We start from the raw sequence: 27,818 nt of genomic DNA, 5'->3' as shown, positions 1-27,818 counted from the left end.
GAGTCAGGACTTGATCTTTAATTAGTGAATTTGTGTCTCTGAACTGTGTCATTGGGACAAAGTAGCCTGGTAGTGACACCCTCTTCAGTGTGATGCCACAGTCTCCTTCTCCCCACCGGCCCCCTTTCCTGGTCTGCAACAGAATAATGTTTTCCCTTCTTGAGGGCTTCCTGCTGCTCTTCTAACAGAGTCTCCTCCTTCCCCCAGCAACGCTCAACCGTGGCCTCTATGATGCACAGGCAGGAGACTGTGGAGTGTCTGAAGAAATTCAATGCCAGGAGAAAGCTCAAGGTAAAGCCTTTTCTTTTCTTTAAAAAGGTTTTGGATGCTTCTGTGTTTACCTCCCAGATGTCTGAAGGCATGACCCTCCCTCTCTCATCATGTCCCCCTACCTGAACTGAGCTCGCCCTTCTGACAAAGAAGAATCCAAACCCCCCACATGTCACTTCTGCCAGCATCTGTAGCCTCCTCCATTCCTCCTCAGCGGAAACTCTCCTTGCTTTTTCTCAGGAAAAAAATGGGACATTGGGTAGGGCAGGTCATACAGTGTTTAAAAACTTTATCAGTGTCTGTTTTTGCACACAGCCATTCCCTGATGGACCGTCAGACACATAACTCAGTGAACTTCCCTAGGTAAAAAGATAGCAGTCAGGCAAAGCGCACCTGGCCACGTATCCGGTATTCTTCACCCATGTGTCCGCTTCTCCGAGGAAAAGGGGGGGTGCATTTTCTCCTTAAAAAGCTGCCTCCTTCTTGGCTCTCCCCAAATCTCAGAGCTGTGCTTAGGGTTGAGAAATCCGCTATAGAATGTGAAGGCTGAAGATAAGGACTATTCCCCGAGCCTTCAGGGACGCCTAGCGTGGGTTTGGTCCTTGGGGTGAGAGCCAAGAATTTCTGGGCAGAGCAGTTGGCCAGGGAAGGCAGACTCTCTTGGAGGGGCTTGGGGTGGAGCTGTACAAAAAATAAGTAATAAAATGCCTCACCTTGTGGATCCCAACTTGGGGTCGGCTCAGATAGCCAGCATCCAATGAGTGAGCTGGGAAGGGAGAGGAAGGGGCATCGAGGCTCTGCTTCCTTCTCTCCTCTCCTCTGCCATCCTGCTCCCTACTTTGTACCTTGCTAGCTAGATGGAGAGCAGGTTTTTAAACTGATTTCATAGGTGCCCTCAAGGCTTTAGAAGTAGAACTCAACCATTTACTGTCACCATAAAAAAAGAAAAAACAAACATAAAGCAGATCGTGAACCTGTTTGCTTAATCAGGACTTTCAGGCAATTAAAAGTAAAGGTCAAGGCCCCATAGGGCCACTCCTTTCCAGGATACTCTGATTTTCTACAGAATGGGGGGGGGGGGGAAGCCTTCCTCACTAGCTAGCTGATGCTGAAAATTCCCCAATGAGATATTCTTTCCTTTGGCTCAAAGAGCCTCATCCTGTGTTAAAATGAAAACATCTTGGGAGGGGTTGATTCCACATTCAATGTCAGCAGCCATTTAATCCTTAGTGTGAGTTTATTAGATCCTTTTTTGCTAGCCGGCACTGTAGTAACTTCCTAAAGGGTCTCCTTGCTTCCAGTCTGGCCCCTCTCCAGGCCTTCCTTCACACTGCTGCCTTCATCCAGAATAATCTCCCCAAGGCACAGGCCTCCTCCTTGCCCCAGGATCTTCACTGTTTCCCTGTAGCTTCTGGGAAGGGAAAAATCTAAATTCCTCAGCTTGGTCCTTGACAATCTGGCTTAATAGCATCTATGTTCTCATTTTTTCCTCCTAGCAGCACTGAGTACTGCCACAGATCTTATTGCCCCCATTTTATAAATGAGGAAACCAAGCTTGGAGAGGTTTAATGACTTATATGTGATCACATAAGTAGAATGTGTGGAAGGAAAGATTAATAAGAATACAAACTGACCAACATGCAATAAATACAAATATAAATGCTGGCCCCGAAGCATAAATATATGTAGCATATAAAAAGCTGCATCACTACCACATTAAGGGTTTGCAAAGTGTTTTATAGACACTATCCCACTGAAACCCAGAATTCTAGCCCAGGACTTCCTGATTCTAGGTCCAGCCCCAATGTGTTGTGCTCCCCACCCTGCTCTAGCTCCTTTCTGCTCTCTAGATTTTAATGCTATATGATCCCCTCCTTGTGCATTTGTACTCCAAACAAATGGGAATACCTGGCATTTCCCAATCCTAGTACTCTGTTTCCTGCCTGTGGGCCTTGAATATACTCTCTCATCACCTTTAGCTTTCTGTCTTCTTTTTTTAACCCCTTACCGTGCTCTCTTAGAATCAGTACTGTGTATTGGTTCCAAAGCAGAAGATCGGTAAGAGCTGGACAACTGGGGGTTAAGTGACTTTCCCAAGCTCACACAGCCAGGAAGTGTCTAAGAACACATTAGAACCCAGGACCTCCCATCCCCAGGCCTGGCTCTAGCTGCCCCATTTTTAGCTTTCCTCAAGGTCTGGTCCCTGGGTTACTTTCCTGATTCCCCCTCAAGTGTGAATGATTGAACCCTTCTCATGTTTTCTTATATTTACTAATACATTTACATGTTATTTTCTCCCAAATAGTTTCTTGAAGGAAGGGATGATCTCACTTGGTATTATATCCCCAGTGCTCATCACACTGACTTCCTTAAATAGGCATTTGGTGACTGACATAAGGGGATTTTTCTGTGAGGATTTCCATGGTTGCTTTCCTCTAATGGAGGCTGTGTGGCGCAAAGGATCAGTAGAATAGGTGGAGAGTCAGGAGATATTCCAGATGTGACTTTGGGCAATTCTCTTCTGCTACTTCAGGTATGTCCCCTCATGAATAAAATGAAGAGGCCACATTCCTGGGAAGTCTAGTATGGAATGCCCCTTGCAACTGTGAAATCTCATCATTTATCTAAGAATTTTGAGATGAGAAGGATTATCCCATTGGCCTAGATGGAGGTTGGCCCAATGGACTGTAAGCTTCTTGATGGCAAGCATAGTTTTATTCCCAGGACTTAGCAGAGTACTGTGCACCCATGGGCACTTAATAAATGCTTGTTGAATAAAACAATTTTCCCAGATATCCACAAGGGGCTCATGATGAAATATGCTATCCATAAGTCAAAGAAAGAACTATTGGAATCTGATTGCAGATCAAAGCACAACATCTTCTACTTTATTTCCTTCTTGAGTTTATTATATGTGTGATACATGTCTTCTGGCACCGCATGAACAATATGAGAATATGTATTGTGTGAAAGCACTGGTAATCTAGATGAGATTATTTACTCCTCGGGGTGGGAGAGGGAGAGAAACTGAATTGTAAAATTTCAGAAAAAAAATTTTCAAATTGTTTCTTCGTGTAATTTTTTAAAAGTTAAAAGGTAAAAAAAAAAATAAATGCTAGTTGAGGGGCAGCTAGGTGGCTAGCCAAGCCTGAAAGTCAGTAGGAGCAGGGTTCAAATTTGGCCTTAGATACTTCCTAGCTATATGATCCTGGGAAAGTCACTTAACCTCAATGCCTAGCCCTTACCATTCTTTTGCCTTGGAGCCAATACACAGTATGGATTCTAAGGCAAAAGGTAAGGGTTTAAAAAAAATAATAGTAATGAAAAATGCTTGTTGGATGAATGAATGACTGACTAAATCTTCTCTCTCACAGGGGGCGATCCTTACCACTATGCTGGCAACACGAAACTTCTCAGGTGAGAACAGTTTTTCCCCAAAAAAGAAAGAATAAGGTGCTGGCTTCCTTGCTGTGAATTTTTTTTCTTGTTCAAGAGGTCTGAGAGTCAAGACTTTTTCCAAGCTAAGCTTGTCAAGAAGAAAACCCAGAGAAGGACCCAGCTCCAAGGCTTTTTCATTGGCTCTAATAACCAGCTTCATTCTCAACCAATTTCCTGTCCCCTCCCATACATGCTCCCTTCTGCCCACATCTTTGCCAATGTCCAGGCAAACCTGTCTTTCCAAGCCTGGCCCTCCCATGGTCCTTCCACCGTGCCCCCACATGATCATGGTCTCTCTTGGGCTTGTGTAAGCACCATCTGGAGCCTAATGTGTTCATCTCAGCTGCAGAGTGGGGCCCCCTGAAGACTGCTGCTCCATAACCAGGGTCCTACCCTGTATCTTGTTGCAGGGATGGTGGTGGGTGGCACCTGCTGCCCCAGCCCCAGGAGGAGAGGGGTCTGGTGGAAGGCCACATTCCAACTACAGTCCTGTTCCGTTTTGTTTGCTCTTCTCTGTGTCTCTTTCTTCCTCAGTATCTTACCTGTGTCTCAGGGGTCTCTCTTTTCCACTGAGTGTTTGTGCTGCCCACAGCCCCGCAGTGAGAACTACAGGTCTCCCATGTGTTTGTCCAGGCGTGTTGGTTTGGCAGCTTTGTGGCCTCTGGGTCTTGTGTTTTGTTTTTGTTTTTAAAAACCATCGAAGATCTTATCTTGTCCAGGGAAAGATATAAGTGCTGATGGCTCAGGATAACGAATCTGAGGTTACGGGAGAAGGGGAGCTACTGGGTGATCTTAATCCCAGGCCTGGTATTTGACCAGTCTGTGATCATCGCCTCTCTCTGGGCACTTTGGGCACAGGAGAGAGGAGACCTAATGCCAGTGACCTCGGAGGAGAGGGTGATGCTAGGAGTGGAAGCCAGGGAAGAGAGGGCTCAGGTTCAGGATGTTAGGTGTCTGGGTGAAGGCTCCAGAAGCAGATAGTGAATGGAAGCCAGACCAGGAGAATGAAACAAGGATGATCCCAGGAGAAGGGTTGGGGGCAGCCTCCGGAGTGGAGCTGGATGCACCCCCCACGCCTGGATGAAATGTCTGCACCATGTGATGTTGCTGTTACTCTGTAATAACTGAATGTTAGTAGTCTCTCTCTCTCTCTCTCTCTCTCTCTCTCTCTCTCTTATTCTCTCTCTCTCTCTCTCTCTCTCTCTCTCTCTCTCTCTCTTTCTCTCTCTCTCTCTCTCTCTCTCTCTCTCTCTCTCTCTCTCTCTCTCTCTCTCTCTCTCTCTCGTATAGTTCATCTTTCTGTTCACATCTCATAGCTCCTTCCTCACTCCCTTGTGCCATCTCTCCCTGCCCATCCCTTCTATTTACCCTGAAAGTTCCTGTTACTTTTGCTGTGATATTGTTCTGCTGAGAATAGGACTGCATAATGTCACACCAATACTAATGGGACTTTTTCCATTGTCTGCTACTCTGTAGAGGACTTGGGGACCTTGTTTCCCAGGTCCCGGCTGTGTTTCCCCCTTCCCACATCCCTTCGTCCTATAGGTCTGTGCCCACTCAAGAAGCCCCCATTTGGGGTTTTCTAAGGAGAAAGGAGGCAAATGCTTTTCCAAATGTTGATGGACTTAGATTTGTTTGCACTCTGTTTTGGGACAGGGATTCTGGTGCCAACAGTCTTGTCTCTCCATCTAAACTTGAACTCTAATCTTTTTCTGCTTCCTTTGTCTCTTTTCTTTCCTTATCTTGCCCATCCCTCTGTCTGTGTCTGTCCTTTCTTCCCCAACCCCCATCCTTTTCCCGATCTTTTTCACTCTTTCCTTTCCTTCTTTCTCTCCTTTCTTCCTCCTTTTCCTTCCTCTCCTCCCTCCCTTTCCTTCTTTTTTTCTTTCTTCTTCCCCTCCCTTCTTTTCTCCCTCTCTCCTTCCTTCCTTCCTTCCTTCCTTCCTTCCTTCCTTCCTTCCTTCCTTCCTTCCTTCCTTCCTTCCTTCCTTCCTTCCTTCCTTCCTTCCTTCCTTCCTTCCTTCCTTCCTTCTCTCCCTCTCTCCCTCCATCCTTTCTTCCTTCCTTTTATCTCCCTCACTACTTTCCTTCTCCCTTGTTTTCTAACCTGGTGCTAACAGTGGGCAGACAGACCACCGCTCCGGCCACTATGTCAGCTGCGGCCTCCGGTGCCACCATGGGGTTGGTGGAACAAGGTAGACATGTCTTGAAGAGTCCCACCCTCCCTTCCCACCCTTTCCTCACCTACCACCTGCTTAGAAACTCAACCAGCATGCAACTCCATCTATCATATACAGCTCATCCAGCCAGTGCCCAGCTCCCTGCTAAGGCTTTGGGGATTGTCCCCCTGACTGCAGCCAGAAAGGCACAGAGCCAGGAGGCCTAGCTGCCCTACCCCCTTACCCACCCACAAAAATAGGAACAAGAAAGAAGCAATCATAAAGGAAGACCAAGGATCTACTCTCAGTAAAGCACTTTATTGTGACAAGATCTGAGAGTTTTATGGTCCCTGGGATTTGAGAATAGAATATCTTTTCCAAAATATCACCTTCCCAGGGATCCTACTATTTTCTGGAACTTCCCTGCAATGGCCCCTGTTCAGGATTGTGTTGATGTCACAGCAGCTTCAGAGGCAGATTTGCTGCTGGGCAAGTGTGGAATCCTGAATGGGGAGTGGGGACGGAAGTGGGATGGGAAAAAGAAAGCTAGTTTTCAGCTTTGGGTCTCTGACAATCACTGTTTAACCTCCTGCTTGGACTCTGTGGCCCCTGGGGGAACAGGGAGGACTCATTGCCACTTCTCATCTTAAGGCTCTCAGCTTTCTGTCCCAACATCCTCACCTCCTGTCCCAAACCTGCCTCTGCTGCTGAATCTGGGGCAAGTGGTGGCGAGAAGCAAATACAGGAGGTTCCTGACCAAGAAGGAGGGTTGGGGGTCAGAAGAATAGGAGCTAGGTCTCAGAACCAAAAGAGGCAGCCTTTGAATGTACCTTCTTTCCCCCACGGGGACCTGTGGCCCTGAGTTCCCATTTCTGAGGTTAAAGAAAGTAGCATCCCAGTCACTGTCCATGGAACTCTCTGTTTAGCCCCCCATGGGGCTCTATCCAGGGAAAGCCATGGCTTCATTAGGTTGGAAGCGGTAAGTACAGGAGTCTGGAACCTAGTACTGCCTTGATTTACTTGATGCATGTGTGAACCCTGCTTCATCTGCCACTTCCAGAGAGAGTTCTGTTCTTGGTTCTGTGTCTCAGCTGTGAATTGAACCTTCTTGGGAATGGTCTTGGGTGGGTTTCCTTTTTAGTTCTCTTCCTCTGAGTACTATTCTCCTCCCTGCCTCACCCCCTTGCTTGGAGCCCTCAATATGTCCAGCTTGGTGAAAGACCTTCCCATTTTTCCTGGGTGCTTCTTGAGGCCAGAGAAATGATTTTCCTGGGGACCATATGCTTATTGGAAATCCAAGCAGTGGCTCAAGAGTCCCAAGTATTGGCATCTAGTTCCAGCTCATTCTATCACTGACTTGCTGGATGACCTTGGTCCAGTCTTCTCATCTCTCTGGGTCTCAGGTTCCACCTCATAAATTGAAGGTATTGGAGTTAATGATGTCCAGGGCCCATTTCCCACCTCACCATTCTCTGAATCCTTGACTCTCTGGCTCATGCCTAGGAAGTCCAACAACAGGATCAGGATAAGAGGTCTCAGCCTAGCATAGACTTCCTTCTGTGACCAAGTAGCAGAAGACCTCTACTTGGGCAAAGGCCTCCTGCCTAGAGGCAGGAGAAGGCAAGGTGGCAGAATGAGGGTGGAGGGAGAAAATTGAGGTGGGAACACTCCTCTCCAGCTCACAGTATTAGGTGGCCCCATGCCTCTTCCCTGACAGCATCCATCTTGCTAGATGGGAATTGACTCCAAGCCCTCATTTGGAGCTTATAAAAGCTCATCTCAGTGGAGGTATTGTGGTTTGGTTGGAAGAACCCTGATTCTGGAGTCAGAGGACTTGGGTTCTAATTTTGCTTCATACTAATCTTTGTAACCTTGGGTAAGTTATTTCACTTCCCAGGACCTCAATTTCCCCTTCTTTGAAATGAGGGAGACATATTGGATGGCCTCTGGGTTCTCTCTAGGGGATCAGTGGCCTACAGTAAATTAATTTTAAAAACTTGTTTTCCCTGCAAAGAATACTGTTATTCTTTTCCATGTCTCTAAATTCCAAGAGGGTCTTTGCCTAAAGATTCTTTCTCCTTCCTACCAGGGAAGATGTTACTATCCCAGTTTCTCCCAGGGAAGAAGCTACTCTCTTTTTGATAAGGAGCAAAGTCATTAGCAGCCCCTAGAAGAAGGCTCCTTTGAGTGACTGATCACAGGCCAAAGAGAAGGGATTGAGCCAGCTCTCAGCATTAGTTTTCTCTCCAGTGAGGGAGCTAGCTACAGAAAGGATCCACCTAAGTGCTGGCTCCCCACCTTTTTATGGGCTGCTGGGCTCTCTGAGGTGGAATAAGGGAATCTGGAGCCGAGGGAGGGTGGGGAGGGACAGAATTGGAGAAAGATGGAGCTGATAGCTCCCTGGGGTGGGTGGAATGTGAAGGCTTGGGAATCAGGGCCACCTTGATAAGGCTGCCTCTGAGCCTCACTCTATGCCTGGAACTCCAGCTGGTGATGAATGCTGATATTGCTTGCAGGTTGAATGTGGTGAACGATGCATGGATTTTGTGTGCATGTCCCAGGGCCCTCTAGACCCTGACAGGGTTTCTGCTTTGTCTGTGTGAGTAATGGCGATGCATGTGGGAAGGAACTCAGCATGGCGGTCCCAGAGTGGCCTCAAGTCAGAGCTTAGCAAAGGAATGCAAGTGGAACTTCTGAGAATCACAGCTAGGCAGGCTGCTCAAGACCAGCCCTAACATCTGTCCAAATGTGCCTTTGGCTTAGCAAATGAAAAAGCAATATGGTCAGTGCCTGAGTTTCCCACATAACTCTATTCCAATACCTGGTGAATGGAGGGTAGCCTGAGTTTCAAGGATTTCTGTGCCCACTGGGGGAGTCCTCTAGCTTGGAAATCCCATTCCCTTAGTGTCATCTTTGGGTAAAGAGAGGGTTGACCATAAGTTACAGTTCAGAGCCATTACTTCAGAACCAGTTTTCCCCTGAATTTTTGAAAACCTTGGGACTAATAAGAGATGGAATCTCTTTCACTTCGAAGTAGAAGTCAGCGGGATGCAGGAGAATGAACACTGGAAGTGAAATTAGAAGACTGATGCTCTAACCCTAGCTTACCCTCTTCCTACCAGCGAGTCTCTTTACCTCTTCTATAGAATGAGAGTGTAGAGCAAGAGAACTGTTGAGGTCCCTTCCAGTTATGGCTCTATGACTCTAAGATCACTGGGGTTACAAAGACAAAAATGAAACAGTCCTTGCCCTGAAAAAGCTTATGGTCTAAGATGTTGGCAGATACCTGGAGTCCATATTTAATCCATAACACATCTAAGATTCTTTTCCTGGAAGGTCATTATGAAAGAGTTCAGAGGATATGCTGACAAAATTAATAAGCCCTCCCTGTTTAGTGGACCCAGGAAACCTCTACCTACCTCAAACCAGCCTATCTCCTAACTCCAGTTAGGCTACAAGTACAACCTGGTTAAGGAGAATTTAGCCAATTACTTCTTCGTGAAGTGAGCGTTAGAGTTCTACTGTTGCTAAGGTCAAAGCATGCCTGACGTCACAATTCTCATGAGCCATTTGAGAAACAAGGATCATGTCATGGTGAGGTACCTCATAGATTTCAAGTAAGGTCTTTTCGTGGCTCCATATTGGTATAAGGGACTTGAAGAAGATGTTATGAGTTCGGAAGATGCTATTAACTCCATACTATAAGGGTCATGCCTTTGGGTAGGTGGAGGCTATAATAAAATATCCTTTTCCATTCTTCCTTCAGACTCTGAGATACTATCTCACTAAGAGTTCCCTATTGAGTAGAGAGGAAAATTAAAAGGGAAAATGACTTCTTTTTGCTTCTTACCTTCAATATGGGATGCCACCTTTTGTCATTGTCAGATGTGGCTATCCTCATAGAGGCCCTAGTCTGAACAAAGCAAAGAACAGTAAAAATACAAATGCAAAAACTGAAGTTGCTCATACATAATGTGGTGCCTTAGAAAAAGTGCTGGGTTTGGAATCAGACTCTGGTTTCAAATCCTTGTCTGGCTCTGTCATTTTGGACCTTGTGTGACCTTAGGCATGTCACTTCACTTTTAGGGCCTTAGTTACTTCATCTGCAAAATGAAAGGGTTAGGTGATATCCTCTGAGATCCCTTCTAGCCTAAAATCTATGACTGTACTCCAAGTCTTCCCTCAGGAGAGAACCATGAAGAGCTAAAGAGTTAAGGAAAAAAATATCTCCTTCATCCCACTTTCTGGTGAGATTCTTGGAGTAATTCAGAATAACATCTTTAGAATTTTATAGGACCAAAGGCAGTTTTTTAAAAATCCATCCTATTGGGGTAGCCAGGTGGCTGAGCAGGCCTGGATTGAAATCTAGCCTCAGACACTTCCTAGCTGTGTGACCCTGGACAAGTCATTTAACCCCATTTGCTTGGCCATTACCTTTCTCTCTTAGAGTTGTTACTAAGACAGAAAGTAAGGGGTTAAAAAGAATCTACTGTGTAATGAATGGAGGTTGTGTTGAGGATGTCTTGCTAAGGAAAATCATAGTTCAACCAAGTTTCTTTCCATATTGTTGAGATTCGATTAATCTTATTTTTAACCTCTAACCTTCTGGCTTAGAATCAATAACGAATATCAGTTCTAAGGTAGAAGAGCCATAAGGGCTAAGCAAATGAGGTTAAATGACATGCTCAGTGTCTGATGCCAGATTTGAACCCAGGACCTCCCATATCCAGATCTGGCTTTCTATCCACTGAGCCACCCAGCTGCCCCCTAGAGAAACTACTTTTAACTATGTAAGAAATGGTAACCCGTCCACTCTATTATAATTCTCAAGAGGTGAGCCCCATTGTGGAATAGAAAAAGTGCTAGGCTGAGTTAGATGAACTGGGTTCAGATCTCACCTCACCTCCTCCTACTTAATAATTGTATGGCATTGGTCATGACAGTGACTTTACTTCCCGGGGGCTCAGTTCCCCTATCTATAAAATGCAAGGGTTGCATTTTGCTGATCCCTCAGGTCTATGACTATGGCTTGTGTATCACTTTACAGTTTACAAATCAGTTTTCCCTAACATTTTACTGTGTGTGTGACCTTGGGCAAATCACTTGCTTTCCTTCAGTTTGCCTCAGTTTACCTATATGTAAAATAAGAGTTGGACTAAATGTCCTCTGAAATCCTTTCCATTTTTAGATCCTTGGTCTGCTGACTTCATTTGGATCTCATGGCACTGTCTTAGGGAGTAGGCTGTGCGGGTATTATTCCAGTTTACTGATCAGGAAACTGACCCACCAAGATTCCAGGACTGGTAAATAGCAGGATTAAGTGTGAAACTCAGGCTTTCCAAGTCCCAAGTCCATGCTCCTTATACTTTACCATTCATTGCTGTAGCTTAACCTGTAACAACTGGAAAAGTTGAAAAGTAAGGCAGCTAACATGGAAACAAGAGGGAGTTGCTTCTACATGAGAAAGAGCTAAAAATTATCCAAAGAGAAAGGCAAAGAAGAAGTAGGATCAAAATCTGTAAAAATCCTTCTGGAATCATTAGTAGTCGAGTTTCCTTTTCCCCACTTGGAAGAAACATCTCCTGCTACACTTTTAAAGCCTGAAGGGCAGCTAGGCAGCACAGTGGATAGAACGCCAGGCCTGGAGTCAGGCCTGGGTTCAAATTTGGTCTCAGATACTTCTTAGCTTTCTGACTCTGGGCAAGTCGCTCAAGCCCCATTGCCTAGCCCTTGCCAGTCTTCTGTCTTAGAATGAATGCTAAATTCAAAGGTAAGGGTTTTAAGCAAAAAGCTCAAAGCAAGTTTTGAGTAAATCCACATACAACCTGGGCAGTAAATATTCAGGTGGAATTAAATAGATTAGTTGAAAAGGGATCTAGAGAAATTCATGGATCAGAGAGCTATGTCAAGTAATATATTGGGAAACTGAGGATGCTTAGGGCCCCTCCATAGCCCTTGAATACCCCGCCCTCCCTCCACCAAAACAAATCTAGTTGTCCACATCAGACAGATTCAATGGGGATAAAAATGTGATCTGACCACATTTAGCTTCTGGTCACGTCAGCTGTTGACTGGAGATAACCTCTGCTGTGGAAAGAGCATGACATGATTGAATTCCATGGCCACCAGTGGCAATCTTCATGGCCTTGGACAAATCATTTTATCCCTCTACACCTGAGTTTTTAACAACTTACAACATTTTCAGAGGCTGCTGTGGCCAAAGATAGGGCATCTGGGTATTGCTGTGTATAGAGGGTAAGACCTAAAGTCAAGAATACCCGAATTCAAATATGGCCTCAAGTACTTCCTAGCTATGTGACCCTGGGCAAGTCACTTAACCCTGTTTGCTTCAGTTTCTTCCTCTGAAATGAGCTGGAGAAGGAACTGGCAAACCATTCTAATATCTTTACCAAGAAAATCTCAAAAAAAAGGGGCCACAGAGTCAGCCTCAACTGAACAACAAAAACTACATCTTTCAATTGGGTCATGAAGACCCAGTAAGCTAAGATAATTGCCTCAGTCATGTTATGATCTGGGCAAGTCACTTAGCATCTCTAAGCCTTAATTTTCCAATCTGTAAAATGGCATTAGTATTTGCACATACTTAATAGGATTGAGAGGACCAAATGAAATACTATATGTATAAAGCTCTTCGGAAAACTTAGAAGTAAATAATAGCTGTTATTATTATCAAAAAGAAACTCACTATATTCTAGTCAGTTCTAGTTCTAGTGCCTGTGTGGTCTTTGAACTGACCCTCCCTACTTCAGTACTCTCTGCTTCTTCATAGACACTGCTTTGCAAATCTTGAAGCATCATAAAAAGGCTGGTTACTACTATTTCCCCCCCAAAATGATGATTTCTAAAGTTCTTTCCAGCTTGATGCCCAGGCTTCATCCCTTGTCCTAAAAATCTAGGCCGAAGTTCTTAGCCCGAGAACTTGTCATGAGGTCTGAGACAAACTCTGGACCAGGCTAGAGAGAAGGCCGGGTCAGGTTATTTAAGTGGAAACTTTTCCCAGTGCTGAATGGACAGCTCCTACAGTCTTTTGACTGATGGAGAGCACCTCCAACCCTTTACCCAAGATGCTTTTCAAAACAAAGACAGTTCTGTCTCAACTCTTTTTCAAGTGACCACAGATAAAGTCCCAGTTTGAAGAAATACCGAGGCAGATTTGCAGAGAGCAGACTGATTGATTGGTATCATTTTCAATAGTGCCCTCCCCCCTCATTTCTGGGAAAGAGAATAGGGGCTGGGAGTTCTTGGAATCTGGGTTCATGTTATCACATCACAGGACAGCTGAAAAATAGAGGAATTCTGCATTTATGGTTTCCAACGAATCTTGGCAGATCAATGCCCACTTTGTTGTTTAGTTGTTTTCAGTCATGTCCAAACCTTTGTGACCTCTTTTTTGGAGGTCTTCTTGGCAAAGGTACTGGAGTGATTTGCTTTTTCCTTTTGCAGACCATTTAATAGATGAGAAAACTGAGACAAACAGGATTAAGTGGCTCATTCAAGGTCACACAGCTACTAAATGTCTGATTTGAATTCAGGTCTTTCTGACTCCAGACCTAGTTCTCTATCCACTGTGCCACCTAACCACCAGGCTGATGCCCCCTAGGAAGTCACTACTGTGATCATCTAGGCTCAAGTTCTTTGAACCTGAGGGTCTTGAAAACAAATGTAAAAACCAGGCTTTCAAAATTATGACCCCCTCATTATAGTCCTCAAAATTGTCTGAGATCACTGTAAACAGGGATATCCACTGTGACCTGTCACCTAGCAGGCTGTTTGGCGTAGGGGCCCGGGCAAGGTATGGGTTCTCTTGCTGTGAAATGTGAGACCTGGTAGCCCAGGATGGGGTATACAGGACCTTGGGACCAACCAAGTTACTTAATCCAAATTTGGCCATCAAAATGATGGCCTGTTGAGAAGTGGGCCACAACACCTGGTCCATAATCCATAGAGTTTCTTTTTGCCTTATGCAGTCAATAATTTTTTGACTATCCTTAGAAGCTGCGGGAAGGAGTTTGCAATTAAGGTTGCTAGGAATCGATATTTATGGTTTGACGTGGCTGAGGGGCAAGATTGGAAGTTGCTGCCCAGGCAAATGTATTGCTAATAAGGCACTCAGAAGATGCCACATAGTTATTAATCACACATACTCCTACTGCCGATACTTGGAAAGAATTACAGTTGCTCCATTTTACCTTTGTGGATCAAGCTGCGTGGATCGTGGTCACAAATATGTTTCAGACACGAATGGGCTGAGCCCAACTTTGGGTGAGGCTCCCTAGTATCTTGGGGGAGAAGTTATACTCTTGTACCCTTATACTCTAGAGCACCTAGAATTGAAGATGCCTACGATGCAGACCTTTGAGCTCCCAGGGCTCAGACTTTTTTGGGTTTCTCCAACCTCAGTGAGAGCAAGTAATAGGCCAAGTGAGAGTCAAACTGGACTATATAAAGGAAGTCACTTGACCCTGCTAGCCTCAGTTTCCTCATCTGTAAAATGAGCTGGAGAAGGAAATGGAAAACCACTCCACTATCTCTGCCAAGAAAACCCCAAATGGGGATTGTGAAGAGTCAGACATGACTGAAATGACTGAACAACCACAAACGTGAAGAAATCTGAGCTTTAATAAAAGCAGCTAGCATGGGCATGACACTTGAAGTTGCAGAGCACTTTTATCTTGATCATCTCATTTGATCTTCCCAACAACACTAGGAAGTGGTTGCTATTTTTATCACCATTTCACAAAGTAAAAAAACTGAGGCTGAGAGAGATTTGCCTCAAGGTCACACCTAATAACCCTAAGAGGCAGGATTTGAATTCAGGTCTTTCTCGCTCTAAGTCGGTCACTCTCTCCACTGGGCCATACAGCTACCATTGAGAATGCTAATGAAGAGTATTCTCAAACAGCACATTCTACCTACCCAAATGTGAGGCATGAGGAATTTCTGGGGAACCGATAGCAGCAAGCATTTGCTGAGCATTGACTGTGAAGATTGCTAAGCAGGATGCCAAAGGTATAAAGCAATGTAAGATGGCCCCCCACCTTAAAGTTGGGGAGAAGACAGGACAGGGCAGAACGATATTAAGGGTCAGAAGGTAGATTTGGATCCTAGCTCTGATATTTACTAGTTATGTGATCATGATTTCTTGTTTCAGAACCTCAGTTTCTTCATCTATAAAATGGGTTAGATATTATACTACCTACTTCACAGGATTTTTCTAAAACAAACCAAAAAAAGGGCTTCTGACAGTAGTAAAATGACATGTAGTTCAGTAACTCCAAGCTCGAGCCTAGGTTCCGGTCTTATCTCTGACATACTAATTTTATTGCCATGGCAAACCCCTTCTCCCTTCTGAGCCTTGGTTGCCACATCAGTAAAATGGGAATGCTAGTGATTGTACAAGTCTGCCTCACAGTGTTGTTGGGAGGAAGGCACTGTGTGTGCCCCTAGGGGAGAGGCCAAGCTAGTGTCAGACTAAATGTGGTCAGGACGCCCTGGAAAGGCATTTAAAATAGCAGACGTGTTCTGGAAAGCCTCGGGGAGCAGGCCCAGGGTCTGTCCCTCGGGGGTCTTGGGGGAGCTCAGGGAAGGCAGTGGAGCAGCTCCCACTGCAGGGACTTGGCCTGGCCGGCTAGGCCCTGAGAACAGTGGCTGCCCTGCCAGGAAACAGGCCAAGCTGGGGCAGGGCCCAGATGGTTTCTCCCTCGGGCCTTGGTGGAGGCAGCAGGACTGCCAAAGCTTTGTTTGGGTTGAAGGCAGGGAGCACAGCTTCTGCAGTCATCCAGTCCCCTCCACTGCATGGGCCCAATGTAGAAACCATTGTCGCCTTTTGTGTTTGAGCATCCCCAAGGCAGGTTGCTGCTTCTCTGACCATCGCTGCATCCAGCCAGTTCAGGGTGGCTGCTCGGTATGGCCACTCTTGTTGAGCTGAGGGTGGGAGGGGGTGGCAGGAGTAAGCATGGGCTGGCAAAGGGTGGGGGAGAAGGGGCAGAAGAAAACTTGGCTCTGCTTCTCCTCTGGGTGCCTCTGGGAGTCCTGCTCCTGGAAGATATGCTCTCTGCCTGAATCAACACAAACCTGTTCTTCTCTTGTCTTCCCTTCTCTCCCTCCCCCTTCTCCTTCAACTCTCTCCTTCCTTCACCTGCCTGTCTCTTTTGCTTTACTTTTCTGTAAGGTAAGCCAACTTTTTATTGCAGTTCTGTATCTAGATGCTCACCCAAACAGGGGGAGCCCCCGGTGCTCGTGGGGGCGGGGGTGGGGTAGAGCCTGGGATGTCCAGAAAAACTGCCTCTGGGTCCAGGATGAGCACTCCAAGGCCCCTCAGGCCCAGCCTGGGTGGGGTGCTGGCCCTGGGGAAGCTGTGCAGTTCCATGGGGACGGGGGCATCTGTGGCCTTCATGTGGTTTAGGGGGCACTGCTTTGGAAGATTGTCACTCTTCCTGCCCAAAGACCAGTTCTCAACAGTCACCCTCCTGTCCCAGCCTTCCACTCTAACCCCACTACCATTTCTCTGCCACTGCCCCTAGTCAGGGCTTTTGAACCCACACCTTTCAAAGAGCCCTCTTTTCTTCTCTCTTCCCTATCAAAGGATCCCTCCTATTCTACGAGGCAGCTTGGTAGAGTTGAAAGTGTATGGTCTGAAGTCAAAGGACTGGAGTTCAAAATCCTAGTTCTGGAACCTTGATGACCCTGGATAAGTCACTGCACTCCCCTGGGCCTTAGTTTCCTCATCTGTAAAGCAAAATGGTTGGACCAGGTGGCCTCTAAGGTCCCTTTCAGAAATCGGTGGTCCCAAGTCCTTTCGGCCCATTCTGACACCAACCCCAACCCTCTTAGGATTTCCTTTCTTCCTCTCAAATATTAGAGCTCTTCTCTGTCTCCTCCTACTCCCCGAGTACCACTGATTCATCTCTCCTGTCTGCTTTCTTGGTACCTGGCTTTACTGCCCGAGGTACCTCTTCCCTCCTGGTCCAAAGCCAACTTGCATTGTGGAAAGAAACATGAAACCACAAACAAGAAGCTTCTTGGGGATAGGTTAATGTGGTCAGGAAGAAAGGCAGGGACTTATGGGAGTTGGGAGGAGGGGTGGGAGTGGAGAGAGAACGTGACCAGAGGGAAGATGGGTCACGGGATAAAATTGGTGCTCTGAAACCAAAAGGAATATATATGTTTTGTATCTGGGACTGAGGGAGGGAAAGGGGGAGAGGGAATGTGAGATCTTCCTCAGAAAGTTGTCTGATGTTTGGAACACAAAATTCCTAGGTTCTTGTTGGTTCCCTCTGTTCCCGAGCCATTAAGTGCCTGCATGCCACTTTAAGATGAAAGGAAATCCCTAAACTGTACCCAGACATGCAGACGTTGGAGGGCTCCTTTTAGAAAACTAACGAGGGAAGAGAGTAAGCTCTTTTTATTCCCCGTCTTGAATGTGCTGATTGGTTAGGTCCCCATCCATTTTACTGACTTGCTCCTCAGAGACCTTCCTTTCCTTGTGGCCTCAAGGTGCTATGGAATGTTCTTTGCCTTTGGCCTAGAGGAGTAGATTCTCAGGGTTCTGAATGGGATCCCAGGGATGGTGGAGAGAAGCTATGGCCAGGGATGCCCAAGAGCTAAAGAAATAAACCAGGACTGGCCACCTGGAGGATTTGTTACAGAGCAATGAGTCATGGTACATTGAGGGGCCCAGGACCGGGTGTGAGGGAAGGAAAAAGCTCAGAGCAAGGTTGGCTAACCCTTGGGACAAGTACCAAAGAGGGTTGTTCAAGCCAGTTTTCTTTGGCACATGGCCATTTGTCTCTGCCACACACCTCTCCTTACTGCTGGACAAAGTGGCTTGCCAGCCTTGAGAATTGTGGCCAGCCTGGATGTGCATTTGTTCATGGCTTACACTTGTTCAAGACACCCCCCCCCATCCCCAGGGTGCCCTTCCTCAAGTCCCTTGTAAAAGCTTCCAGCCCCTGCTTTGCCTTTCTGAGGCAAAGGCTGCTGGGTACAGGGGGCAGATGGTGAGGGTGATCCCTAAAACATTCTCTCTCCCTCACCTTCCATGAGGACAGGCTGGTGCCCACTCCAAACAGGATCAGAGAATATTTTTCTGCGCTAGCCCTTCAGACACCACTAATAGAGTGAGGGATCCTTGAACATTCTTCAGGGGCTTCCAAGAGGGAAAAAAAGATTTTGAGGGACTGTGCAAGAAGGTCTGGAGAAAGCATTAACCCAGGGACATGAAATGCTCAGCCCCCCAGCCATTGTGGAGTCTGTGTGCAAGCAGACCTATGAACTCTCCTTATTTGGCCCGGGGTCTTCTGTGGCTGTGACAGTCCAAACCTGACAGATTCTAGAATTGGGTCATCTTGTTCTGGGGACTAGCTAGGAAGGAGAGACTATTGTTTTCCTGGGAACCTTTCTCTCAGACTCATCTTCAGGGGGAGGAAGCTTTTCCCTCTCTAGATGGACATCTCCAAAATTCATGTGCAGGACCATCCAGACCCTCTACTCTTCTTCTGTGGAGGTTAGGTGGCATCAGGCAGGACCTGTTGGCAGGCCCTGCCTGCATACATTATCAGTGGGGGCCCTCTGATAGTATGGGGTCTATTTGCCTGCGCTGCAGTAAGCAGCTGATTCGGTGTGGTCTCTCACTCTAACACCTCCTCTTTCCCTCCCAATGCAGCAGCTAAGAGCTTACTGAATAAGAAGGCCGATGGAGTCAAGGTGAGATATTCCCTGGTTGGCTTTTCTGGGCCCCACCAGTTCTGGGATGGCAGGGTGGCTTCCCCCAGGCAGCTTGTGCTCTTAGCGCTGATGCCCATGTTATAGTTGAAAAAACACTAGATTTAGAATCAGACTTCTGGGTTTGAATCCTGAGTCACCCTTGAGACCTTGTGCAAAGCAGAACTCCAGGCTTCAGTTCCCTAATCTAGACAATGAAAGGAATTGAGCTACAGGACCCTTCCATGATTCTTTGGCCCAGTGGCAACTGTGCTTTGAGTTGTAGCCTTAACTCCTTTCCACCTTGGCAGTTCTCACCTCTCCTACACTCTCCAGTTAGCCTCAGGAGAGCTGCCTTTCCCTGGCCCCTTCCTACATATACATCCCACTCTAAGTGTCCGAATCCTCCTAAAAGGAGCACCTTGCTAGGGTAGCAATCACGTCTTCGCAATAGATCCAAGGATGCTCATGTCATTTTCCTGCTCTCTGTCTCTGTCTCTGTTGCTGTCTCTGTCTCTTTCCTCTTTCACAGCCCCAGACGAACAGCACCAAAAACAGCGCGGGAGCCACCAGCCCCAAAGGGACGCTCCCTCCTGCTGCCCTGGTACTGAGCTCTTTTTGTTTCCACTTTTCTTTCCAACATTCTTCTTGGGCTAAGTGGATGTGGGCTGGTCACTTCCCCACAAAAGGTTCAGTCAAGGCTCATCCAGGGCCTTCCAGTGAACAGAGCATCCAAATGGTGGCAGAACATGATGGTGGTCTTCACAACAGTTGTGAAGAAGGGCACTTGGGCATGGGAGGGAGGGATGGGGCCTTCCCGGGAAGTTGTTTTTGAGGGGTCACTAGGAAAGAAGGCCCAATCAGGCGTGATTTCCGAAGTTAAGACCTTGTGTAGTAGCATGAGCCCTATTCTCTCCATCCGGTTACAGGTTCTAGAACAACTCTGTCACGGATGAGCTATGTGCGACTTTGGGCTCATTCCTCTCTAGGTCTCAGATTTCTCAGCAAGATGATTTCCTCAGGGTCCACTATCAGGCCATGGATAGACCCACATCCTCTCACAGTGTGACTTCATTGTTTTCTGGTGCAGAAACAAGGACACAATGATGCCGTCATTCAATAGATCTCAGGGAGAACATTTTGAAACAAAGATAGATGGGGCTGGAGAAAATCCTGCCATGCTCAGGGCAGGGTTGACTGAGATAATTGCTAAAAAAGAGAAAGTTAAAACTATCATTTGTGGAAAGAAAGTCAGAGGGGAGAGTCTTAAGGGCCTTGTTTCCTTTCTTGGGTATGGAGTATGGGCTGGGTTTAGGAAGGAGCAGGGAAAGGTCCTAGGTTCAAATACTGCTTCTACTGCTTACGTATATGACCTTGGATAAATCACTTCCTTTTTCTAAACCTCTATTTCCTCATTTGGAAAATAAGGGGCCTGGACCTAGATGGTCTCTGAGGTCCCATCCAGTTCTTAATCAAGGACCATCTGAGAGGGAAGAGCAGCAGCTCTGAGAGCCAGCTCGACTCTAAATCTAGGAATGAACCTGGAAGGGGGCTTGGACTATTGTTATTTGGCCCCTGAGGATAAAAGCAGAAGCAATGGGCTTGAAGTGAAAAAGAAGCAAATCTAGGCATGATATTGGGGGAAAACCTCCTAACCAAAAAAGAGCTCTCCAGGCAGCCAGAAGGCTCAATGGTCTGAGAGCCAGACCTAGAGACAGGAAGTCCTGGGTGCAGATGTGGCCTCAGATACTTCCTTACTTTGTAACACTGGGGAAGTCACTTGATCCCCACTGCCTAGCCCTTACCACTCTTCTGCCTTGGAACCAATGCACAGTATCAATTCCATAACAGAAGGTAAGGGCTTTAAAAAAATACACAAGTAACACAGGCTTCCTCCAGAGGGGGTGAGCCGCCCATCAGCAGAGATCTTCAAACAAAGGATCAAGCATATTGTTGTGGGAATGCTTTCTCCCCTCTAGGGCCCTTCCAGATGCTAAATTTAAAGGTCCTCTGGGCTGGGCTGGATTCCTGGACCCACACACTTTGGTCACCTGACTCTAAGAGAGGCCAACATGCACCTTTCCCAGAGGGGAGAGAGCTCCCCCTTCTAATTTCAGGGTCACAGGGAGGAGAAAATATATTCTAATCTCTCCTTTATTATTTTTCCCTTTAGGAATGCAATATTTGCCAGTACAGGGTGAGGTTGGAATGCTAGAGGCATGATTATATCATCCAGAAAGCAAAGGGGTATCCCCACAGCTTGGCTAGGCTCCATATTGTCTTTGCTCCTCCCTCCTGTGGCTTGATCCGGGTTCTTCAGCTTGACAGATTTTCAGTTCTCTCCTGGGGAAGTTGGACCGATTGTCTAGATCTACCCAGTCCATTGGACCAGTAGCTTTCAGCGAGTTTCATTTCCCCACAGTGACAAGGAGAAGATACTTCTCAATAGGGATGACCCTTAGCCAGATAGTCCCCAAAGGAATGAAAGCCCTGCTCTGGGGCCAGGAACAATTTCTGGTGGGTAAGCAACCCAGGAGGCTTGTGGGTTGTATGCCCATGCCATGCAGGCTGGAGACTTTCTGCAGAGAGTATCTGTATTTATGTGAAAAGCTATCTTCTTAACTTAGGGATTGGAAACAGTGGAAGCATGAGATGTTTAGGAAGGATAACTACAAAACTTTGCAAGCCTAAGAGTGTAGCCACCCATAAGGAGACTCTCTCTCTGGGGACTGCTTCCCATGTGTTCCCATCACTCCAGTCAAAAACATATGGGGGTGGGGTGGGAGGTGGCTCAGTGGAATGAGAGCCAGATCTACAGAAGGAAGGCTCTGGGTTCAAATCTAAGACACTTCCTAGTTGTATGACCCTGGACAAGTCTTTTAACTCCCATTGTCTACCCCTTATCACTTTAATGCGTTGGAACCAGTCCATATATTGATTCTAAGATGAAAAGAAGGGCTTTAAAATTTGGAAATAGGCTGTTGGGCTGGCAAACTCAGTTACCCTTCTGCCTCTCATTGTAGCCGAGCTCATTTCTTCATTTGATTCCAGAACTTCTCCATTATACCAATGGTGGGAGGCAGATGTCTGGTCTAAAAACCAAGAGCTTTTCTCTTAAAGCTGTAAAAGTAGGGGCAGTTAGCATTGCCACAGCTGTTTTGGGAAGACAAAAGCTTTGGGTGCCAGCCACGTCTTGCCCTGGGGTCCCTGGCAGGCTTTTGAGCCCTGGATGTGAGGTGGGGTGGGGGGAGGAGATTGCTCTCAGAGGGAGAGGAGTACACTTGTCCACAAAGGGTGGCATCCTATTGGGCCAATCCCAGAATGTAGCCAGATGACAGGTCATACCATGGCACCAGTTTGAAGCACCTCCACACTCCAGAAAGAGTTCTATGTCACTTCTGACAACAGAGGTGCTACATCCAGGGTGTACAATGAGACGTATATTGTGGGACATGACCAATGTGAGAATTTGGCTTGACTATTCCTTTTTTTTAACAAAGTTTTTTCTTCTTCTTTTTCAAATGGAGGTGGGGTAGGAAGGAGTGAAAATAGGCTTCTGTTTATTAAAAAACAGTGTAAGATAAAAACATTTATTTTTATGGGCTATACCTTATATTGCAAGGACAATTATTGTCTCCTAGAACCAGGTCTTAGGCGCAGAGTCAGTCAATCACTTTGGAACCCCTGGGCCACAGAGCTGAGTTAGGCATTTTGGAAAGTGTGGCCATTTGGGAAAGGGCAGAATGAAGCTGAGGATGCCACAGGATGCCACTTTTTTTTTCTAGCCTCATGAGCTCAGACATTTTATAACAGACTCTCGATATCTCTCCTTTCTCCACAGACTGAGCTAGAACTTGAGGAAAGAGACCTAGAACAGGAGCATCAGTGATAGGGACCTGGCAAAGGCCTGGAACAAGCTGCTTTCAATACCTTAAAAATTTTTTTTAATTTGATTTATTTTTCAATTAACAAGTATTTGTTTTCTCTCCCTCTAATTTAGAAGAGAAAAAGGAAGGGAAAAAAACAAATCCTTGGAATGAAAATACACAGTAGAACAAAACAAATTCCCACTGTGACTGTATCCATGTCAAAATTTCCCTTGTTGAAGAAAGATGAACTAGGGCTGCCGACCCTTCTCCAGCCTCTGCTTTTCCATAGCCCATACATGGCCACCTGATTTCCTTGGATATTGCTCTTGCCAGCTACTAACAAGCTAGACTATGTGCATTCCTGTCTCCCTAGACAAAAAAAAAAGTTTTAAAAAATGAATGGATTTGGGGCAGCTAGTTGGTGCAGTGAATTGAGAGCCCAGCCTAGAGATGAGAGATCTTGGATTCAAATCTGGCCTCAGCCACTTCCTAGATGTTCTTATTTTATGAGCCATGTCTTATGTTGCTGTTCTTGTATCAGATATGCTATGGATGGTCAGGGCTCCTGGAGCATCCTTGCATAATAGCTGCCAAGCTATTGGCTTCAGGCAAATACCAGTGAACCGTGGCCAATGGTCAGGAGCACTTCCTACCTTTCCTTTATACCCAGTGTGTCCCCAGTGAGCTGGTGAAGATGGCACAGGCTGCTGCAGAATGGGAAGTGTGTATCTTTGGAGGTTGCCCTAAGCAGACAGGGAGTATCCTCTTCTGAATTGTCTACACACCCAAGAATGGGTCCTTTGGCCAGATAAACTTATCTTCATGAACCTGGTGTGTCACTAAAAAGTGGCATATGAATTTATTTTTGGCCAATCAATATTTTAAGCAAACTAGAAACTGTTCTTAGAGTGAATTCTGCTAAGAGTAAATCATCACCTATAGATTTAATCTGTTTCACAAAATGAAATTTGCATCTATTGGGTGGGTTTGCACAAAGTGAGACATACCTACATTCTCTGTGACTGAGATGTTTCTTTTCCCCCAGGGGGCTCCCTCTAGTCCTTTGACTCTGCTTTGTGGAAGATAGATGTCCCCTAAGGTAGATGCCCCCTCAGAAGCTTTTGATCCCTGGGGTTGGCCAGTTTGAGTGCTGTGACCTGGTTTCTTTGGATTGGTGAAGGTCTGGAGGGAAGTCCAGAGTCTCACTCCTCAGCTTGAATTCCACAAAGCCATTGGGAACTGATGGTGAATAGAGGCAGGTCTTGGTTCTGAAGGAATGATGCCGTTGGGGTACTAGAAGCTGAGCTAAAAGCAATGACCCCCCAAAGGGAAGAGTGTGACATACCGTAGTCCCTAGCACTATTTATTTTTGCCACTAGCAAAACCAGCCCCAAGTCCAGTTGGCCCCATTTTATATTGTATTTAGATGTGACCCTCTTCAGACACAAACATGCAACTCCAAAGAAGGTTTCTTCCACATGTGCAGCCATTATTACCATGAGGCCGATCCAGATAGCCACAGCCATAGCTCCAAGCCTGGCACTATCTACTGCCTTGTCCTGCCCCCTGGGAAAAGCCTCTAAAGAGGACCCAGACAGTGATGGGGGAAAGGAGAGGAAATCCTTCTTAAGCAAACCCTAGCAGTGACCCCGGCACTGGGATTCGACTGGTCCTTTGGCTCCTCTCTGTCCTCACAGCAATCTATTATTCTCTGCTCACCTACATAACATGAAATGCTTCTCTCAGCCTTAAGTGAGCCCACAGCTGTTGTTTTCATGCTCTCCATCCCTTCTTCTCCTCTCTTGAGATGGGTGACAATCTTTACATGGTTTGGGATATTTTTTATTTCATTCATGTTAATTCAATTCCAGATTTCTCTTCTAGCTTTACTCTACCACTCTCTGTTTTGAATCATTTGTCTTTCACTGAACTAATTACTTTTTGCTTCCCCTCCCTCCATTTCTACCTCCCTCCTGCTCTTTCCTAAACTTCTCTCATCTCTTTCTCTTCCTCTCTCCATCATGCTCTGTCACCTCTCCACTTTTCTCTGTCTCTTCAATGTTTCCTTTTTCTATCTGCATCGTTTCTTTTTTCTCCCTCATTCTACCTTTCTTTCCTTCCTCTGTCTCTTCCTTCTTCTTTAGGAGCCTCAAACCACCGTTATCCATAACCCAGTGGACGGGATTAAGGTACTGCTGCCTCTCTTTCCTTCTCACCCCTTTGGGAATTTCTGTTTTTTCTCTTTTGTGATTCGGTACCCAGCTAGTTGGGATCACTATATAACTGTGCTATCCCCCTGCTTCCCTCTCAAAGCAGACTCTGGGTTCTGTGGTTTTTTTGCTTTTATATCAGTGTCTTTCTCTGAAGCCTCAGGAGGGAAAAAAAGATCCTGAGTGGGTTGGTCAGGAAGCTATAGGGCTAAGGAGGATGTCAAAAAGCCCCTCAAGTCTCAAAATTAGTTAGATGGCATTGAGCTTCTGGGGATCTGAGGGCTGGACTTGGAGTCAGGAAGACCAAGTTCAGATCTTGCCTCCGACACTAGCTATGTGACCTTAGATAAGTCACTTAACTTCATAGCCTTGGTTTCCTCATCTGCAAAATTAGGATAACAATAGCACCTGTCTCACAGGATTGGGTGAAAGGTCAAATGAGATAACATATTAAGCACTTTAGGAATTTTAAGTGCTACATAAATGTTATCTTTTTTTATTAATTTCCATCCAGCCTCTGATGTAGCTGAGCTTTAAGATGGACAATCAATGAGTGATGTTGATCAGGGCATATGAAAAAGAGCTCAGTATTTGTGACTCCCCAGGGCTGTTAGCAAATAGAGCCCTTCAGGGCCCTTTAATTTCCAGGGCGAGGGGCTGATTTATCTCCTGATAGAGGAGATAACTAGTAGTTCCCCACTTTCTCCTCTTTGCCTGAGCTGTCCAAGGGCAGGAGAAGAGAAGATCCTTGGACTCCTTGGTAAAGAAGAGAAGGCTCCACCAGCCTTTGGGTCATTAAAGCTGGGACCTAGAGGGACGGGTCCAGCATAGCATGGGAGTGGGTTGGTGGTGCAGTGGAGAGAGTACTGAGCCGAGAGTCCAGAAGACTCATCTTTCTGAGTCAAGTCCAGTTGGAGAAACAACGGGGACCCCAGTAGTGGGATTGGCCGAGGGAAGCAGCACCGTGCCCGGCCCCTCACCCACTGCTCATGTACTATGTCCACCTCAGACAAGCCTGCTCTCCTGCCCTCCAACGTTTTCTGCTAAAGATACCTCTTCTTCCTGTCCACTTCTGCTCCACTCTGATCATCAACTCACGTCTCAGTGCATCAGCATAACCATTCCAGGGGAGGAAGCCTGAGCCTTGCGGGGGCTGCTTAGGTGGTAGCTCAACAGGAGGCCTTCCCTCTCCTGGTGCCATACTGTCTGGCTGCTATGTGTACACCTGCACTCCCTCAGGATGGTCATTTTGGGCAAACTGCTCAGTGCCAGCCCTAGAGTGGCTAATCCTAGGTGACAGGCCATGGGAATTTGGAGCCAGCGGATCTGGGGCATTTGAATCTAGGCTCTGGTGTTTGCAATCTTGGGAGTCCCTTCCCATGTTGGGGCCTCAGTTTCCCCATCTCTGAAATGGACTGATTGAACTAGAAGGTCTGGGTCATGCAGATGAGCTCAGAGTTCCTCACTACCTTTAGAACCCCTGGTTCCCAGTGGTCTTGGATGTGAACTTTGAAGTAAATGCTGAAAAGGGAGGCTGTTCTCCAACACTGAGGTGTGTGGCATTGGGTATCCCTTCATGTCCCTGGGCCTCAGTTTTCTCCTGGACGAGGAGAGAGTGCTGCTAAGATGATCTCCTTTCCAGCTCCACACTTTGAGGAGATTGCCCTTTCTGAATGCGGTGTGGTCCAGGGCCCGTGCATGCACATGTGTGTCTTTGTCTCTCTGTGTGTGCTCGTAGTCTATTTGCTTGTTGTTTTCCGCAAAGAGGAATCTTTTGACCCCTGCACCACTTGGTACTTGGAAAAGGAGAGGTAGGGGGGATGCTTCCTCTCTGTGCACCCAGGTCAATCAGCAATTATTAATCATACATTTACAACATGCCAGGGACTGTGTTAGGCCACAAGAGTAAAGAATGAATGGATCTTGGAGCAGCTAGGTAGCACAATGGATAGAGCGCAGGAGTCAGGAGGACTTAGGTTCAAATCTGACCTCAGATACTTCCTAGCTCTGTGACCCTGGGCAAATCAAACCCCAGTTGCCTAGTCCTTGCCACTCTTCTATCTTGGAACTGATACTGGGGGGGGGGGGGGGGCAGCTGGGTAGCTCAGTGGATTGAGAACCAGGCCTGGAATCAGGAGGACCTAGGTTCAAATCTGACCTCAGACACTTCCCAGCTGTGTGACCCTAGGCAAATCATTTCACCCCATTTGCCTAGCCCTTACCCCTCTTCTGCCATGGAACCAATACACAGTGTTGACTCTAAGACAGAAGATACGGATTAAAAAAAGAAGAATTGATACTTAGACGAAAGGCAAGGGTTTTAGAAAAAAAATTAAATTTAAAAAAATGAATATATCTGTTAACTGCCTACAGTGGTTGAATTGGCTCAAAGGAAACTGTTACCGTGCTGTGTCTAGCTGGTGGTCCTGGCAACCCTTCTTCAGAGATCCCACACCAGCCTTCCCAGCTCATCAGGGTTTGGCCCATTCGGGCTTTGTAGCCTGTCACCCAGTGGGTAGAGCCAGTGCTCCCCCTAGTCCACAAGATTCTGGGCCAGACCAGGCCCACTAGCATCACGTGGGGTTCTGCTTCGCCACCTCTCCCTCATCCCCTTTTACAAGAAAGACAGTGTAGTATAGTGGAAAGAGTGCTGGATTTTGGAGTTGAGAAGTCCCAGGAGTGAACCTCATCCCAGACATGGCCTCGCTGTGTAGCCCTGCTTAAATCTCTTTGGAACTCCATTTCCCCATCTGCAAAAGAGATAATGATAGCATTTCCTTCACAGGTTTGTGGTTAGTGAGAAGCTTAAGTGAGAGCATGTGTGTAAAGCCAAAGGGCTATTTATATAAAAATGGAAGCCGTTGTTATTACTTAAAGAGCTGGTGCAAGTGCTTTGTGACCGGCGGGTGATGAGCTTAGGCACCAGACTGGTCCAAAGCCCCTCCAAGGGCCCTGCTAAGGGTGTGGCTAAGGAGGAGAATAAGGCCAGAGCCTGCTTACAGTCTGCTGATGCTCGCTTTGGAGAAAAAAGCATCAGCTCTTTTTCTGTCCTCTGAGTTTCCCTCATAGAGAACCAAAACTTCCAAGAAAGAGTTCTGGGACTGTAGGGAGGGTGTACCAGCTTGGCTGTGTCCAGGGAGCCTGGGAGA

The 27,818-nt window shown here is 46.5% G+C and overlaps 1 protein-coding gene across 23 annotated transcripts in view; it reads left to right on the top strand.

Annotated features, from left to right (window-relative positions):
• CAMK2B (calcium/calmodulin dependent protein kinase II beta) overlaps positions 1-27,818 on the top strand; it is a 311,330-nt gene that overhangs the window by 245,691 nt on the left and 37,821 nt on the right. For 4 of the 23 annotated variants that reach the window (XM_001370017.4, XM_001369990.4, XM_056813034.1 and 1 more), the window contains exons 11-16: positions 208-291; positions 3,645-3,687; positions 5,829-5,903; positions 18,556-18,593; positions 19,123-19,194; positions 24,604-24,648. In XM_001370017.4, the coding sequence (XP_001370054.2) occupies positions 208-291; positions 3,645-3,687; positions 5,829-5,903; positions 18,556-18,593; positions 19,123-19,194; positions 24,604-24,648 (357 nt within the window). Of the gene's footprint in view, positions 1-207; positions 292-3,644; positions 3,688-5,828; positions 5,904-18,552; positions 18,594-19,122; positions 19,195-24,603; positions 24,649-27,818 lie in introns of all 23 variants that reach the window. The other 19 variants (XM_056813035.1, XM_007475854.3, XM_056813039.1 and 16 more) reach the window with 8 other exon arrangements.

Source organism: Monodelphis domestica, chromosome 1 (genome assembly GCF_027887165.1).
Source record: "Monodelphis domestica isolate mMonDom1 chromosome 1, mMonDom1.pri, whole genome shotgun sequence".
In the NCBI taxonomy this organism is placed as follows: domain Eukaryota; kingdom Metazoa; phylum Chordata; class Mammalia; order Didelphimorphia; family Didelphidae; genus Monodelphis; species Monodelphis domestica.
This window is presented reverse-complemented; position numbering and strand designations above follow the sequence as displayed.